At 34.4% G+C, this 19,330-nt stretch overlaps 1 protein-coding gene across 2 annotated transcripts in view; it reads left to right on the forward strand.

The window, feature by feature from the left end:
- RB1 (RB transcriptional corepressor 1) overlaps window positions 1-19,330 on the forward strand; it is a 162,846-nt gene that overhangs the window by 56,213 nt on the left and 87,303 nt on the right. For both annotated transcript variants that reach the window (XM_045869438.3, XM_054506319.2), the window contains 7 exons: window positions 526-603; window positions 4,223-4,310; window positions 10,927-11,043; window positions 12,284-12,340; window positions 12,426-12,457; window positions 12,541-12,617; window positions 13,745-13,941. In XM_045869438.3, the coding sequence (XP_045725394.2) occupies window positions 526-603; window positions 4,223-4,310; window positions 10,927-11,043; window positions 12,284-12,340; window positions 12,426-12,457; window positions 12,541-12,617; window positions 13,745-13,941 (646 nt within the window). The remainder of the gene's footprint in view (window positions 1-525; window positions 604-4,222; window positions 4,311-10,926; window positions 11,044-12,283; window positions 12,341-12,425; window positions 12,458-12,540; window positions 12,618-13,744; window positions 13,942-19,330) is intronic.

A 19,330-nucleotide genomic window follows, 5' to 3' on the forward strand; every position in this document is an offset into this window, starting at 1 on the left:
TTCTAAAGTAGATTGAGAGTAATTGCAAAAAATTTGAATGATTGTAAGTATGTTTATTTTATGTCTTTAGCATGATATCTTTTAATATTTAGCTGAAAATATATATAACTTATAGGTTAAATGCAAATAAAATGTTTCAAATTTTATTTAAGTCAAAGTAAATTTTTTGGAAGGCATAATGATTGAAAAACTTGAGCTTTGATATTTTTAAACACTGAACAGCTCGGTTCATAATACCATCTAACATCTAGAGATAGCATCTAACTTTCACTTTTAAAAAATTGTTAATGATTGGTGCACCTGTTTTTCATAAACTTAGTAGAAGAAACCCAACTGAAAAACAATGGTGAAGAACATAAAATTTTATTTAAGCAGCTTTTGGATCATCTGTTTCCTATCACTTCTGTTATTGACTTACCATTTTGTATGATGGTATGAAGGCAACAAGTAATATACTGCTCTTTTGACTCATAAAACACAAATTGTGCATTTTCAATCTGAATGACTTTGCTTATCATTATTTAGTTTTGAAATGCAGAGAACACCCCGAAAAAGTAACTCTGATGAAGAGATGAATGTGATTCTTCCACAGACTCCAGTTAGGTATGAATTTTCTTACTTTTGATTTTCATTATAATTATTTATTCAGTGCCTTATGAGTTTGTTCATCTGGTCTGTTACATATTTATGTATACATGCAACAAATATATATTGAGTGCTCTTTGCCTGCAAGGTATTTTACTAGTTGCTGAGGACATGATTATTAAACCTAGTTCTGTCTGTCCTTAAGGAGTAGAACCTAGAATGGGAATGTGTTTCATCTCAGTAAATAAAAAAGGAAAAAAATATATCATCACCCTTTGCTCTGCATACAACTTAGAAGGACTGAAACCATTTTTCTGTCCTTTTCCTCACTTCCCACATCTAACCTGCTTTTAAGTCTTATTGAATCTACCTTTAAAATATCTCTAGTCCATCTCCTGTCCTCCATTTGGACTCTCACCACTTTTGTCCAGGATCTCCTCCTCTTTATTTTGGATTTTTTGCAGCAGCCTACTAACTGATCTTGCTGCGTCTACTCTCCTCACTGTTCCTCTATCCCCACCACCAACTGTTTTCTCCAGAGAACCCCAGAATAATATTCTAGAAATGTAAGTTAGATCATGTTCACCCTGCTGTCCAACCTTTTGACTGCTTCCTGTTGCATTTGAAATATACATTCCTTCACAGTTCCTACAAAACCTTGCATGATCCAGCTTCTGTTGCCTTTCTAACCTCATCTTGTTTTCCTGCTCATGTGTACTAGCCAGTTTCCTGAATGCTTGAGGCTCTTCTTTTGTACTTGAGGACTTTCACACTTGCTTTTCCCTCTTCTTGAAACTCTTCCTTCTTTTTTTTTGCTTCTGAATTACCAACAGCTACTCTTCCTTCAGGTTCAGCACAAATACTACTTTTTAAAAGATTTCTCTCTGAAGTAATTTCCTTTATTCTTTCTCATAGTATCCTGTTCTATTTCTTCATAGTGTATATCACAATTTGTAATTAAAAATTAATTTGTATGTTTCCTTGTTTTTGCCAATACCCGTAATAGCCTTTAAGTTTGATACCATGTGGACCATGGCTTTTTTGTTCACCATTTACTAATTAGGACCTAGGATAATATTTGGTACATAGTGGGAAATCAGTAATATTTTTCAAATGACTATGCAGACATATAAAGATACATTTCTGTATAAGTGTAAAGTATAGTAATAAACTTTTGACAAACTAATGAGATGGCACAGAAAGGACTTAATAAAGGGACTTTATTGAACTGAATATTGAAACATGCAAGTCTGTGACACAGGAGAACACATTTTAGGGAGTAGGAATAGCATGTGCAAGGGCATGGGAGTAGAAAACACAACATGCTGTGTCTGGGGAACTATTAGCAGCTCTTTATTGACTCACTAAATGGGAAGATGAAATGGCAGGAGAGGAGGGATACTAGATCCTGAAGGGCCTAATATGCCATACCCATAAGTTTGGACTTTAGCTTGTGCATGATTTGGGCTATATATGGGTGTTAAATAGGGGTAAGGATAAAATTAGAGTTGATTTTTGAAAGTTTATGTGGTAGGAGTTTTTGAGGGGATGGACTAAGGAGGACATGGTGAGAATTAGACCTGTAAATCTGTCATAGTGGTTCTTAACCAAGGGTGGAAATTAGAGTAACCTGAGGAGGTTTTTTTCCAAACTACAGATGCCTAGACCCTACTACCATACATATAGTGAGTCAAAATCCCTGGACTGCTCTATTGCAGTAATTCAGTTGAGAAATGCTGAGGATCTGAACCAAGAGTAGGCAGTTGGAATGAAGGAACAAGAACAGGTTTGATAAATATTTGATGAATTCATACTTAGAATATTACTCATGAGGCATTTATGGGACATGAAGAAGCAGTAAGTAGTGGGATATAAGGATCTTACAGATCTGAGAACCATCTGGGGAAGTTAATACCATAAAAATAGATGAGTTTGCCTGAAGTAAAGGTATAATAGCAAGAATGGCTGGCTAAGGGCTGAGCCCTAAAGAATGCTAGCATTTATTTATTTATTTACTTAGTTCAGTTAGCCAACATATAGTACATCATTAGTTTTTGAGGTAGTGTTCAATGATTCATTAGTTGCATATAACACCCAGAATGCTAGCATTTAAATACTAGATAGAAGTTAAAAAGAACGAGAAGGCTGCCCAGAGAATGAAGCCAAAAAAGCCAGGGGATGGAGGGAATTTCAGGAAAAAGCAGGTGTTTGAGTGTCACGTACTTCAAGGAAATCAAGTATCGGAACAATTGAGAAAGATCTTTTGGTATTAGCTGCTAGTTATTTGTGGCTTTAGGCATAGTGGGCTTAAGTGGATTAGAAGATGTACAAGTTTTAGAAGCAATAATATTTGAAAGGTGAGGAAGTATAAATATCAGTTGAGAGAGGTATAATAGTTTGGTGTAATAATAAGGAAGATTAAAAAAAATCAGGAATGTTTGTCATCTTTTTTCCTAAATGGAAACTTTCACCAAAAGAGATTAAAAGACTTAAAGACAAGTTCTTTTTCCAAACTGAGCAAATGACATCGGTTCTAATTCTTCCTGAGGTTACAAAAATGAAAAAGAAAATGCTCACTGAACATGTTTACATTCTGTAGTTCTTTGTATCAATAAACAGTACCTACAATAGCAATGTACTGCTACTCCCAAAATTGGAACATTAGTGTTTACTATACAACACACACATACACACACACACACAATTATAGAATTAAAGAAATCTTAAGGGACTGACCCAATTTTATGCTTTAACAGTGTAGACTTCTAAAATTATGTATGCTTTCATCTGAAGACTTCTATAAAGGAAAGTCACATGCTTCTTCATTTGAATTACAATATATCCTACCATTTTTATTTGAAAAACTTTAATATTTGATTGTAATGATGTTTTCTTTTAAAATTGTCATTTTGATACCAGTTTATATGTTTTCTTCTTAAAATATCATTAATTTGGCCAATTAATGTTTTATTGAAATGCAGTTTTAGTAAATAAATATATCAGTTCTTCAATTACAAACTTAGTGATTATGAATATGTTCTTTCTTAAAGGTTTAAATAAAATGTAATTCCCTTTTGCAACTATGTGGATGGAACTAGAGGGTATTCTAAGCAAAATAAGTCAATCAGAGAAAGACAATTATCATAGGATCTCACTGATATGTGAAATTTAAGAAACAAAACAGAGGATTATAGGGGAAGAGAGGAAAAAATAAAACAAGCCGAAACCAGAGAGGGAGACAAACCATAAGAGACTCTTCATCGTAGGAAACAAACTGAGGGTTGCTGGAGGGGAGGTGGGTAGGAGGATGGGGTAATGGACATTAAGGGGTGATGGACATTAAGGAGGGAATGTGATGCAATGAACACTGCGTATTATATAAGACTGATGAATCACAGACCTGTACTTCTGAAACCAATAATACGCTGTATGTTAATTTAAAAAAAATGACAGAAAAAAATGTAATTCCTTGTAAGCAACAGTATACCAAGGGTTTTGTAAAATCTTATTTCAGAGAACTTCTTAAAGATAAACAGGATATAGTGAGTTTGAAAGATTCATTTAACTTGTGAAATAGGTGCATTTTGTTTATTTTCCTTCATTGCTTAATATTTCTTCCTTTTTTTTTTCTCTCTAGGACTGTTATGAATACTATCCAACAATTAATGATGATCTTAAATTCAGCAAGTGATCAACCAACAGAAAATCTGATTTCCTATTTTAATGTAAGCCATAAATAAAATGTTATGTTTGTGTTATCTTGAAAAAGAAATTTGAAATTAAAAGTTAAAATACTGAGAATTTTTTTAAGTATCTCCCAACCCAAATGTTCTTGTCTGTTACCTTACTTCTTGCTTTTTTGAACCCTCCAAATTAGATCTTGGTAGTATTGTATTATTTTGGTGTGTTATTTTTAGATTTTTTGCATGTTTGCTCTTTGCCTTGCTCATCATTCTTTCTTGCAACTTAGACCTCATTTCTGATTTCATTTTCTTTCTTCTTCAGATACATACTTTAATAATTCCTTTAGTGAGGGTTAGTTTGGGGTGAACTTACAAGGTTTTTGTCTTGTTTTTTGTCTTAAAGTATCTTTACTCTTACTTTTTGTAAGATAGTTTAGCTGAATCTTCAGTTCTAGATTGATGTTTACTTTCTCTTAGATATTTGTAGATAATACTTTACTATTCCTGGTTCTCCTTGTTGCTATTTAAGAAATCTGTGAATCTGGACTCCTGGGTGGCTCAGTTGGTTAAGCGACTGCCTTTGGCTGAGGTCATGATCCTGGAGTCTCAGGATCGAGTCTCTCATCGGGCTCCCTGCTCAGCAGGGAATCTGCTTTTCCCTCTGACCCTACCCCTCTTGTGCTCTCGCTCTCTCTCTCTCTCAAATAAACAAATAAAGTCTTTAAAAAAAAAAAAATCTGTGAATCTAACCATTGCTTTGTTATATATCTTTTCTGTCTGCTTTTTCGATCTTTTCTTTGAATGTGATACTAGGATTTAACATTTGTCATATCTCTACAGTCTTTTTTATCCTATATTTAGCCCATTTTTATTTACGTTTCTTGCCTGGACTTGTGTGCATTTTACAACTCCTGTAGACCCGAGTTTGACATCTGAAGGGCCACTCACTGCTATACGAACAAGGGAGCGAGAAGGAGATCGTGAAAACTAGCATCTGTGTTACTTGCTTGTTTCTTCACTCCTTATTTAAATTCAAATGAGGGTCAGGACTCACTGAAATGCTCATCCATGGATAAGGCCAGGAGAATTATTAAAATTTGGCTTATTCCAGTAACTCTGTATTTTGTGTAGTTAACATTTTATTTAATATCATAACCTCCCTGTGGCTTTGTCATATTCTGTTCTCATCTTCTTGCTTATATGCCTCCCAGGAATTAGCAAAGTAATTTCTGTCATCATATTCATAATTGTTTTGGCTCAGAACTGATTTTGTTTGTCCAAATTGCATGAAGTTACTTTTATTCATGGATTATCTTAGCACAACATTATTTCTCAAACATGGCTACTCAGTTACTTAGCACTTTTAGAAGGGATAATGATAGAAGTTGTAAGAATGATAATCTCTCTCTTCTCTCTGTCTCTCTTTTTTTAATTTCAAGTTTTAATTTAAATTCTAGTTAGTTAACATATAGTGTAATATTGGTTTCAGGAGTAGAATGCAGTGATTCATCACTTACATACAACACCCAGTGCTCATCACAACAAGTGCCCTCTTTAATACTCTAGAAGTCTCTTATAGTTTGTTTTCCTCTCTTTCTCTCCCCCCCCAACACTGCCCCCATAATCTCTCTTCTCAAATAAAATTTTGATTATTTCCTACAACATTTTGAGTATATAGGAGCTCTTTTTTTTATTTTGAGCTACTTTAGTTTGGCAAAAAATTCTGCCTCAAAGGCATTCTCTGGAGCTCAATGTGAAGTTTAACATTAAATGAAGCTTAACTACAGTTTTACATTGACTGCAAATTGCTTTGTCTAGAGAGTGGGCATGTCTGGAAGATCAGTAAGTTTTTCTTTGAGTTTACTTTTTTGTTCAGGTTTCTTTATTTCTAAAATTAATGCCATCTTTTCTTCTGTAAGTAAAATCTTAGAAGCTGTAGACATTTAAATGAATGTTTTGGTAACAATGACTTTATGACAGGAGGTGCTTCTTTGTTACTGTTTCTGTGATATCTGTGCTGTTTTCTTTTAGGAAGACAGAATTATTGATTTTATAGGATGTGAAATTTTTGAATGACAGTGTTCACATTTCAAAGAAAATTATACTTAATCTTAGTTTTGGAAAGTTTATAGTATTTTGAATGTATTTGATATATAAAGATTATAAAAATAAAGTCAATCTTTGGTTGTAGCTGAAAGGAATCAGTTTTTTGATTTTTAATAGATTACAATATCAGTTACAGAGTATTTTAATATATCATAATATGCATTTTAGTAATCATCTTGTGATGTATTTTAATTATTAAATATAGTCCCACCCCATATGATACATGTATTGAAACTTCTTTTGTAACCATTTCTTAATCATGTGTTTCTGAAAAGGTATCTAAATGATAAAATAATTCTTAACTCTTTGAAAGCACAGTTTTAAATTAGGAAATGCTACCAATCTCCAATCTTAGTTTTATTATTATTATTTATTATTTTTATTTGTATTTTTTTATTATTTGTATATTTTTAGGGTAATGTACATCCCAATATAACTCTTAATTGAAGATAATTTATGAGAATATAAGAGATTCTTTATTTTAATAGTGGTGTTGTTATAATTGTTTCATTTTTAGTTTTTTTTTGTTGGAGTATAATTGACATACAGTATTTTGTTAGTTTCAGTTATACAACATAATGACTTGATATTTGTATATACTGCAAAATAATCACCATAGTAAGTCTGGTTAACACATCATCATACATTAGAAATTAGAAATTTTTAGGGGCGCCTGGGTGGCTCAGTCGTTAAGCGTCTGCCTTCGGCTCGGGTCGTGATCCCAGGGTCCTGGGATCGAGCCCCACATTGGGCTCCCTGCTCCGCGGGAAGCCTGCTTCTCCCTCTCCCACTCCCCCTGCTTGTGTTCCCTCTCTCGCTGTGTCTCTCTCTGTCAAATAAATAAATAAAATCTTAAAAAAAAAAAAAAAGAAATTAGAAATTTTTAAAAAAATTTTTTATTATGTTAATCCCCATACATTACATCATTAGTTTTAGATGTAGTGTTCCATGATTCATTGTTTGTGCATAACACCCAGTGCTCCATGCAGAACGTGCCCTCCTCAATACCCATCACCAGGCTAACCCATCCTCCCACCCCCCTCCCCTCTAGAACCTTCAGTTTGTTTTTCAGAGTCCATCGTCTCTCATGGTTCGTCTATCCCTCTGATTTCTTATGATGAGGACTTTTAAGATTTACTCTGTTAGCAACTTTCAAATATATAATACAGTATTATTAGTTACAGTCATCATGCTGTATATTACATCTTCATGACTTACTTATTTTATAACTGTAAGTTTGTAACTCTTTACAGCCTTCACCCATTTTGCCCACCCCTATACCCTGCTCCGGCAATATAAGTCTGTTTTCTGTATCTATGAGCTTGGTATTTGTGGCTGGTTTCTTTTTTTTTTCTTCCAGAGTCCACATATAAGTATGATCTTATGGTATTTGGCTTTCTCTGTCTGATTTATTTCACTTGGCGTAATGCCCTGACAGTCCATACATGTCACAAATGGCAAGATTTCATTCTTTTTTGTGGATGAATAACCTTCTGTTTTATACACACACACACACGTGTGTGTGCATTATCCATTCATCCATCAATGGACACTTAGGCTGTTTCCATGTTTTGGCTATTGTAAATAATGCTGCACTGAGAATGGGGTATAGATATCTTTTTGAGTTAGTGTTTTTGTTTCCTTCAGATAAATACCCAGAAGTGGAATTGCTGGATCATATAGTACTGTTTTTAATTTTCTGAGGAACTTCTGTACTGTTTTTCATAATGACTGTACCAATTTACAATCCCCACCAACAGTGCATGAGCCGCCCTTTTCTCCATATCCTTGTCAACACTCGTTTATTTCTTGTCTTTATAATTCTAGCCATTTCTGACAGTTCTAAGGTGGTATTTCATTGTGATTTCCATTTCCCTGATGATTAGTGATTTTGAACATCTTTTCATGTGTTGGTTGACCATCTGTATGTCTTCTTTGGAAGAATGTCTATTCAGGTCCTCTGCCTTTTTTTAACCAACTGAGCCACCCAGGCACCCTCTCTGCCTTTTTTTAAAAATCAGGTTATTTGTTGAGTTGTGTGAGTTCTTTATGTATTTTGAATATTAACCCCTTATTGAATATATGATTTGCAAATATCTTCTTTCATTCAGTAGGCTTAGTAGTGGTGTTGTTATAATTGTTTCATTTTTAGGTTTTTTTTGTTGGAGTATAATTGACATACAACATTTTGTTAGTTCCTTTTTGTTTTATTGGTGGTGTTCTTCCCTGTGCAGAATTTTTTTATTTTGATATAGTCCCAATTGTTTATTTTTGCTTTTGTTGCTTTTACTTTTGGTGTTAGATTCAGAAAATCAGATCTTGAAGACCAATGTCAAGGAGCTTATCTCCTGTGTTTTCTTCTAGGAGTTTTATGGTTTCAGATCTTACATTTAGGTTTTTAATTTACATTGAGTTCATTTTTGTATATTATGTAAGATATGGTCATTTCATTCTTTTTCATGTGGCTGTCCAGTTTCCCCAGCACTGTTTATTGAAGAGACTGTCCTTTTCCCATTGTATATTCTTGCCTCCTTTGTCACAAATCAATTGACTGTATTCTTGAGTTTCTTTTTGGGCTCTCTATTCTATCCCACCAATCTGTGTGTCTGTTTTGTGCCAATACCATACTGTTTTGATTACCGTAGCTTTGTAATATAGTTTGAAATCAGATAGTATGATGCCTCTAGCTTTGTTCTCAAAGATTGCTTCAGCTATTTGGAATCTTCTGTTGCATACAAATTTTTGGATTGTTTGTTTTATTTCTGTGTAAAAGCCATTGGAATTTTGATAGGGATTACATTGAATCTATAGATTGCTTTGGGTAGTATGGACATTTTTAACAATATTAATCCTTCCAGCCTATGAGCATGGGATATCTTTGCATTTATTTCTATCTTCTTCAGTTTCTTTCATCAGTGCCTTATAATTTTCCATGTACAGGTTTTTCACCTCCTTACTTAAATTTATTCCTAGGTATTTTATTCTTTTAGGTGCAATTGTAAATGGGATTGTATTTTAAAGATTTTATTTATTTATTTGACAGAGAGAAAGGCAGGGAGAGAGGGAACACAAGCAGGGGGAGCAGCAGAGGGAGAAGCAGGCTTCCCGTGGAGCAGGGAGCCCGATGCGGGGCTCGACCCCAGGACCCTGGGATCATGACCTGAGCTGAAGGCAGATGCCTAATGACTGAGCCACCCAGGTGCCACCTGGGATTGTATTCTTAATTTCTCTTGTTAGTTCATTATTAGTGCATAGAAACAAACCTGATTTCTGTATACTGATTTTGTATCCTGCAACTTTACTGAACTAGTTTATTCTAACAATTTTTTGATGGAGTCTTTAGGGTTTTTTATATATAATATGTCCTGTGTCAATAGACACAGTTTTATTTCTTCCTTTCCAATTTGGATGCCTCTTCATTTTCTTGCCAGATTGCTCTGGCTAGGACTTTCAATACTATGTTGAATAAGGGGACAATGGGCATCTTTGTCTTGTTTCTGATCTAACAGGACAATCTGTCAGCTTTTCACTGTTGACTATGATATTAGCTGTGGGCTTATCATATATGGCCTTTATTATGTTGAAGTATATTCCCTCTATACCCGCTTTGTTGGAGAGTTTTTATCATAAATGGATGTTGAATTTTGTCAAGTGTTTTCTGCATCTATTAAGATGATCATATTGAGATGATCATAGGATTTTTATCCTTCATTTTGTTAATGTATCACATTGATTTGTGAGTGTTGAACCATCCTGGCATCTCTGGAATAAATCTCACCTGATTGTGGTATATGATTCTTTAATGCATTGTTGAATTTGGTTTGCTAATAGTTTGTTGAGGATTTTTGCATTTACATTCATTAGGGATATTGGCTATAATTTTCTTTTCTTGTGATGTCCTGGTCTGGTTTTGATTTCAGGGTGATGCTAGCCTTGTGTGTTTGAAAGTGTTCCCTCCTCTTCTGTTTTTTGGAGGACTTTGAGAAGTTTTATTATTCTTTTTTGAATGTTTGGTAAAATTTATCAGTGAAGCTGTCTGACTTTTGTTTCTTGGGACGTTTTTGATTATTGATTCACTCTCCTTACTAGTAATCAGTCTGTTCATATTTTCTGTTTCTTCATGGTTCAGATTTGGTAGGCTGTATGTTTCTAGGAATCTATCCTTTTCTTTTAGGTTTTCTAGTTTGTTGGTGTATAACTGTTCATAGTAGTCAATTATGATCCTTTGCATTTCCATGGTATTAGTTTCTAATATCTATGAGACTTTTTTTGGTGGGTGGAAAGGCTAACAAATCTGTTCTTTAACTTAGCAGCAGAAAATTCAGATAATAGGGTTTTTTATTTGTACTTTAGTATTTTTTGGTCACTAACATCCTAAAATGGAATTCTTTATGTTCTTCTTATTTTCAGTAGTCATGTTTACCTAGTTTTTGTGGAGGTGTTTCCATGGTATAAATAATTGAAAGTGAAAAGTTATATCTTATAGGACAGAAAATGTTAATTCTGATTAAACAATATCCTCAACATTGATTTATATTTTTCCTCTTTAAAGAACTGCACAGTGAATCCAAAGGAAAGTATCCTGAAAAGAGTGAAGGATGTTGGATACATCTTTAAAGAGAAATTTGCTAAAGCTGTAGGACAGGGATGTATGGAAATTGGATCACAGGTAACGAGTTTATTTTGATTAGTGTCACTATATGGTAAATAACCTCAAATGAAATATCTTTCCAAATTATAAAGGTATTATGATAGTATTGGTCCTATATTAGTAGATTCTGTATCTCAGCTGCCTGTGTATGCTGCTGTTTATGAAAAGCTTTATAAGAAAATGCCCCTTACACCATTACAGAAACCAAAAGTAAACATGTATAGAAAGTTTTAGAAAAAATGTAGACATTTAAAAAATATAAGTACAAGAAAATTAAAATCTTTGATGCTATTAAATTTTTTGTATATATTCTTTGGCTTCTGTATATATGAATATTCATGAATGCATATACTTAGATAAATGGGATCATATACATGCTATTTATTGGTGATATTATTGAGTGATATTAATTTTACTATTACTATTATTATTTCAGAAAATCTAAAACCTATACATTGGGTAAAAGTATGGGCTCTGAATCAGAACCCTGGGTTTATATTTGGTTCTATCATTTATGAGCTGTCATTTAACTTCTCTGAGATTCAAGTTTCTATATTTGTTCTGCTTTGTTGTATGGAATTAGTGAGATAACATATAAAAATATGTTTGAAAACTGTTATCTACTATATACATTTATTTCAGTGTAGTGAGGTTATATTTTGATGCTAACCATGTTTTAAATAATAGTATTTAGAAGTCTTTTTGGTTGTATATGAAATTTATGCTTATAATTTGAATGAAGGAATATGGTTTGTGTGTGCCTATCTAAAATTTGGTTATTCTTTGAACTAATGGGAATTATTTATTTGGTTAAAACTTTTTGCTGATAAGATCAGTTGGGTTCAATTTTTGCCTTTGCCAGTTTTATGGACAGACTATTCTCTATCCTGGAGAGTTATCTTGAAAATATTTCCTAGGCTGCAAGAAGTATTACGTTATTATGTAAAATGGTTAGTAAGTACCAGGTGTATAACATATCCTCTGTGTGTGTGTGTGTGTGTGTCTTGAATGTTGTAGACTGGAGTGGAATGAGGGAAAAGGAAAACCAAGTACTGGACCTTCCCTCTTGATAATTTATTGGGAATATTAACCATCATTTTATATGGAAATCTTGAGTTTTAGACAAGCTAGCTTTTGTGATCTCTTGGTATTCATATTCCTAAAAATTATCAGAAATATGTTTTTAAGAGAAACCTCCTTAAAAATTAATAATTGTGATTTTCTAAAGTAGTGGAATCTAATTTTTTTTTCTTTGTAGCGATACAAACTTGGAGTCCGATTGTATTACCGAGTAATGGAATCCATGCTTAAATCAGTAAGTTAAAAAGAACATAATAGAAAAAAAAATTCAATGCTGACACAAAAAAGGCATCAGCTAAACATTTTTTTATCTGTTTTAGGAAGAAGAACGATTATCCATTCAAAATTTTAGGTAAATTCTTTAGTTTTAGTAAAACAATTCCTTCTTTTTTATAAAAGTAAATGTTTCAAAATCATTCTTTTCTTTTCCTTTAGCAAACTCCTGAATGACAACATCTTTCATATGTCTTTATTGGCATGCGCTCTTGAGGTTGTAATGGCTACATATAGCAGTAAGTTAAATTTTAGTAAATAAACATTTTAGTTCAATTTAAAGTTAAAAAAAAACTTATCTAAGGTGTGATGTGTTTTTTGGGGGGGGGTGGAGTTAAGGAGACAGTATGCATAATATAGGTCAATATATACTGAAGAATGTAAGTAGTCACCATAAATCATTTAAATGGGTTATTATCTGAACCATTTCAGGTCATCATGGAAATAGTACTTCACTAGGCTCTTATTCTTGGCTATCCTGAGTCTAGGAAATGAACCTATTGAAATCCCTTCCAAGACAGGAGATTGTAAATTACCAAAGGAGTGCTAACAAATAGCATTTACCTATATGGAAACACTGCTATAGATTCTGTGGTCATGAAACCAAACGTTAGAGCTAGAGTCTACCAGATAAACAGAACAGAGGCCACTCATGGTATTTTCTTTTAAATATAATTTTAGACATATAGTATTGTTTTGCAAATAATGTTAACAAATATAAGAAGTTTTGTTTGCAAAAACAAAGAAAATTTACCTAAGGATACAAATACACAATAAAAGAGAAACATGTATGGAAAACTATGAATCCTCATTAATAACCAAAAAGTGCACATTTAAAAGAGTAACCATTTTCTAACCAAATTAGCAAAATCTTAAAGAGTCCTTCCCTCCCCACATCCGGGGTTAATGAGACTGTGAAAATGGATATGCTAATGCATTGCTGCTTAGATATTAAACCCGTTCCTGATATAAGTTTAGAGTATTTAACCTTTGAAAATTTGATATAAGCATGAGCCCTCTATTTAGGAAAAACATATGTGCACATACACTCAGAATTTAGAAGCCTATTTCCTACGAGTCTATGGAAAAATTTCTGCTCTAGGGATGCCTGACTGGCTCAGTCAGTAGAGCACACAACTTTCCATCTCATGGTCGTGAATTCAAGTCCCATGTTGGGCATGGAGACAAATACTTAAAATAAATTTAAAAAACAAAATTAAAAAAAAAAATCTGCTTTAAATAAAAATTTTTGTTTAGCTTTTCTGCTGTTTTAAAATTTTTGTTTGATAAAACCTTCCAAACTGAAAATACGTAATTCAAGGCTTAACATTTCATACCTAAGTTACATTTTTTCTTTCATTTTTAGGAAGTACATCTCAGAATCTTGATACTGGAACAGATTTGTCCTTCCCATGGATTCTGAATGTACTTAATTTAAAAGCCTTTGATTTTTACAAAGTGATTGAAAGTTTTATCAAAGCAGAAGCCAACTTGACCAGAGAAATGATAAAACATTTAGAACGATGTGAACATCGAATCATGGAATCACTTGCATGGCTCTCTGTAAGTAACTAGCTAAAATAATTAAAGATATTAATATGCAAATGGATAACAGTTATCTGTTAGTGAGTGGTATTTGTTAAAATTTACCTCAAGAGCACATATGCAATTTAATGAATAATGCAATTTCAGTGTATAGCCCAAGAGTTAAGTGGAATATTAAGATGGAGTTTTCTTTTACTTGGGCTCCCCAGACCATCTGATACAATGATTTATTTAGGAATAGCTTTAATGAAAACATGGCACTTTAAAACAAAGCAGAATTCCTTAAAGTATTTGAGCAGTATATTTAAAATAGAGGTGTCATGTTTGAAAATTTAAATGCTGTTAAATTCCAACAAAATGGTAAAAATTGGGATTATGCTATTTAGGTGATTTAACAAAGTACAGTTTTCTGGTTCAATTTATTTGTATTTCTTTTTGTTCTATCATTAAAGATAGTCCAAAAATCTGCACTATAGTTCAGTTATTGTCCATAGCATTATAGGAGCACAAATCATATTCTCTAGGTATTCTATTTATAGCATATAAGCTATTGATAAGGCTTTTGTTTCATAAAGATGGCATTTTCTATGTAGTAATAGTAAAATACTTATTTGAAGTTCTTCTGTGTTACGCTTTTTAAATCTGCATGGTTGGGTAATTGTGACTCATCAGATTTGTAGATTAATATAGAGTTGGTTTCTTTTGAAACTGTGTTGCATGCTAAGCATATCACTTTTTCATTTATGACAGTATATAGAAATGGCCATGAAAACATTAAGACTTTAGTTACACTAGAATTCTAATCTGTACATGTAACCCTTAGTTTTAATTTTTTAATGTTTTAAAAACTTAATGGCTAAGAGATAACTTATTTCTTAGTTATTGCAGTGCTTGCAGTGCTGTGTGAACAGAGTAGACAGAACAGGAGAGAAGTAGGGGAAGTTGACAGGAAGCGGTGGCATTGCTGTAATTGAATTTAATGTGACTCCATCATACAGGAGCTTCTACTTTATAAGAAAAGACGTGTTTAGAAATCTAGGAGATTTCTGGGGGATTAAATGAGAATGACAAAAATGAATCAGTAGACAAATAAATATAATAAGAAGTACTGTTCAGAGGCTCATGTGCCCTCTCCTTCTAGACATTGAAATCAAGACATTACTGTATCAAATGAAAGTGACTGTTTTTATTTCTTTTAGAGAATTATTTTTTTCCCCATCAGTACACGTCTACAGCATGGCTTGCATTGGGGTAGACATTGTGAAGATACAGAAAAGATGTGGGCTGTAAAAATTGTGGAGGAAATAGAAATTTACTGTTTATGAGTTGCTTGTGCTCAAGCCTGTTTAGTTCAATTACTGGTGTTCTAGGATTCTAAACAATATCCCTTTATTTTTGAGAATTTTTGGAGAAAAAGTGACATGTCCAAAGTCAGGAGAAATTTTAATTTATTAATAGGATGTGGAAGTCATAAGCCTCTACTATCTCTAGAGGATAAAATTATAGATGATTTTTATTGTCATATATTTTTAATGTTTGAACTTTTAAAAACTTTTTTTACTTTTAAAATTTTTACTTTTTTAATCATTAAGGGAATAGGTTAAGTGTGAAGATAAGTCATACCACACAAATAAAATACTGTGAATTTTTCCTAAGAGAAAAATTGACATTTTAGAGAAGGTACATACCATAGATATATTTGAGCTTTCACAAACCTTTTTTTTTTTAACTGAAGTGTAACATATATACAGAAAAGTATATATTACAAGTTTATAGTTTGATGAATTTTTCATAAATTGAACACACTCCTGTTACCAGCACCCAGATCAAGAATCAGAGCAAACTTCAATAGTCTTTTGATTCTGTATCACAATAAGAATTTTTCATTAAACTGTAGATTCAAACAGTATTGTTTATCTAGGGAAATATCAAGTGAGGTACTACTTACTTTTTCTTCCCAATAATTTAATAAAAGAAAGAACATCATCGTGTTTTTAATGGTTGCATGGGGAAGGGTTCCGGCATCTTTGCTTCACAATCTTGAGAAATAATAAATCAAGAATAGAGTAACTTGAAGGAAAAAGCACACCTTTCTTTGTTTTGGTCCCAGAGAGATTAACAGGCAATATATAAGTATAAAATGCTAAATAAACAATCTATTGAAAAACCTGGTGAAATCTTGTTCCCTGGAAATTTAAGGGAATTAGAGTGATTCAGAACAAACCATACCTAAGGGTTAGATTAAATGACTTCCAGATGTTCATGCCTTTTAAATCTGTTAAGCAGTTTATAATGCCAGCAGATAATGAAATGAGATTTGGATCTTTTAATATATTCAAAATTCATTAGATTTTTCTCAAAAAAAAAAAAAGCTTAATAAACCAAGATACACTAGGTACTTTATTTTCTAAATGGTCTCTCTTCCCGGGAATATTGTGGACTCTTCCTATTGATCTCCCTGCATCTCTAACTACCTTAAGACTATTTCTCTGGCAGCAACCAGAGAAATCTTTTTTAAAATGCAAGTATCGGGCGCCTGGGTGGCTCAGATGGTTAAGCGTCTGCCTTCGGCTCAGGTCATGGTCCCAGAGTCCTGGGATCGAGTCCCGCATCGGGCTCCCCGCTCTGTGGGAAGTCTGCTTCTCCCTCTGCCTCTCTCTCTCTCTCACTCTCATGAATGAATAAATAAAATCTTAAAAAATAAAAAAATAAAATGCAAGTATCATCATGCTAACTCAAAAACCTGTGAGGGACCTATGCATCTGGTGATGGTGGAGGAAGACCCAACCATATGACTCCCCTCAAAAAAGACAGTTATAAAACCTCTACATGATTTGGAAAGCAACTGCCTGAAATCTCTGGACAGGAAGAGAAGACAGACTCTTCAGGAGAGAAGAGAAGCTCAGAGCCTGGGAAGGAAGCTTTTAGCCCAGGGCTAAGTGGGGAAGTGAAATAGGACAAGGAGGGGGTGGTGCAAGTGAGAAGAAAACTGCAGGCTTTCTGGCCGGGGCCAACGAAGAAAACAGAAGCTGGGGAAACCTTGGCTACTGAAGAGAGTGGACAAATCCTGTCTACCCACTTCTCTGTGTGAAAACTGAATTATTGCAGTGTAATGGATTAACAGCTTAATGAAAGAAGATCTGAACTGAGACAGGAGCTGCTGCCCAAATAAAAAGTTTACAGATCCAAGTCAGTGAAAATAATTACATGCTTTTGCCTATTTGAGAAAAAAAATAACAGAATCCAGAAATCTTTACAACTTAACATTTATGATGTCCAGGATACAATTCTAAAATTACCCAGCATATTAAGAGGGTCAACAAGGAAGCCACTGGTGATGGTAGCAAGGACTGTTACATAGAAGTAATGGAGGCAGGAATAGATTGCTGTGGGATTTTGATGAGATGTGAATGAGGGATAAAGTGGAGACAGTGATTGTGGATAGCTTTTTACTGGAGTCTTGTTTGTGAAGGGAAATAAAGATATAGCTGCCAAGTGTGTGAGGTGGAGGGAAGATTATTTTTTAAGATGGGAAAGGTAGGATTAAATGTGGATGGAAAAGAGCCATTATGAGTGTTCTGTGTTGCAGGATGACACATTAGTGGCTTAAAACAACCATTTTATTTTGCTCATGATTCTCTGGGTCAGGGATTTGGGAAGAGCTTGACTAGGCAGTTCATCCTTGACTGTGTGGTGTCAGGGACAAGATCTACTTCCATGATGCTTCTATTTTTTCTTTTTTGCCTTTTTAGAGAGGGAGAGTTTGGGGGCAGAGGGAAAGAGAGAGAATCCTAAGCAGGCTCCACGCCCAGTGTGGAGGCCAACATGGGGCTCAATCTCACAACCCTAATAACGTGACCTGAGCTGAAATCAAGAGTCCAATGCCCAACCAGTTGAGCCACCCAGGCGCCTCTCCATGATGTTTCTTCATTCACAAATCTGGCCCCTCGTTTCCCCTCATTACATGGTCACCTTTTCTTTCCTTCCCTTCCTACTCTAGGTGGCATCTCATCCTCCTGGCCTTCTCATATGAGAAGCTATGCATCGTATAGCATTTTGGTTTCAGGATACTCATGCATCTTACATAGCAGCTGGCTTCCAAAAGGCTTCTGAAAGGACTATAGCTGGAAGCTCTGTTTTATTGGTGAGAGTAGTCACAGGGCCTGTCCAGATTCAAGGGGTTCCCTTGAATAGATGTCATCTCTTGTTTGAGGAGAGGCAGGGTGGGATGGGAAATACTGTGTGGCAAATGGAAAGAATGGAAGCAGTTACAAGTAAGGTATGTGGGTGCCATGGCAGAAAAATGAGGAACTTTCCATCGTATGGCTTTTATTTATTTCTTTTTTTTTTATAAAATAGAGCTGATGTAATTTGCTGAAGGTGGGTTGATGGGTTGGGGTAGGGAGTGCAAAGTGGTGTAGTCAGAAGTTTGAGGAGAGTGGTCACAATTTTAAATTGTTGCTGAGGAGAATAATAGAACTGAGTGATGAAAGATACGAGGATTGCCTAGCAGCACTGAAGGAAATGTTGAAGGTATAAATTTTAAATTTGTAGTGCCACTCCCGTTCTTTGTGGTGGCATTATTTTTTCCAGCATCACCTAGCAGCCAGTTGTAAGATTAGAAAAAATGAACAGCTAGATTGACCCAGGATTTTGGGCTTTGCCTACACAGATGCAGTCGAGTGATAATGGGGCAAATAAGATGAGGAAGTTGGTCAGAGTGATTAAAGTGGTATGGTTGTAGTTTCAGTTGCATAGAGGACATAGGAGGAGACTGATGAACAAAGTCGAAGTTTTAAGAAACAGCTTTTATTGGGGCGCCTGGGTGGCTCAATCGGGTTAAGCAACTGCCTTCGGCTCACATTAGGATCTCTGGGTCCTGGGTTAGAGCCCCGCATCAGGCTTCTTGCTCAGTTGGAGTCTGCTTCTCTCTCTCTATCCCTCTGCTCCGCCCCCCCTTCTCTCTCTCTCTCTCAAATAAATAAAATCTTATTAAAAAAGAAACAGCTTTTATTTTATTTATTTGTTTATTTATTTAAAGATTTCATTCATTTGAGAGAGAGAGAGACAGAGAGAGAGCACAAGCAGAGCACAAGGGGGAGAGGCAGAGGGAGAGGGAGAAGCAGACTCCCCGCTGAGCTGGGAGCCCAACTTGGGGCTCAATCCCGGGACCTGGAGATCATGACCTGAGCCAAAGGCAGACGTTCAACCATCTGAGCCACCCAGGCGCCCCTTAAGAAACAGCTTTTAATGAAATTTAATAGAGAGTAAGAGATTTCAACTTTATATTCCAGAGCTAGAACATTTTGGATAGTGTACTGTATTCTAAGAAATAATCTTGGGAGCACATGAATGATTTGGAATGGAGGTGAAGACCATTGGAAATGAGGTGGTCAAGGAACCAAGA

This window comes from Mirounga angustirostris, unplaced genomic scaffold (assembly GCF_029215605.1).
Source record: "Mirounga angustirostris isolate CCGP_5_RB_7025 unplaced genomic scaffold, mMirAng1.0.hap1 SCAF_3, whole genome shotgun sequence".
Classification (NCBI taxonomy): domain Eukaryota; kingdom Metazoa; phylum Chordata; class Mammalia; order Carnivora; family Phocidae; genus Mirounga; species Mirounga angustirostris.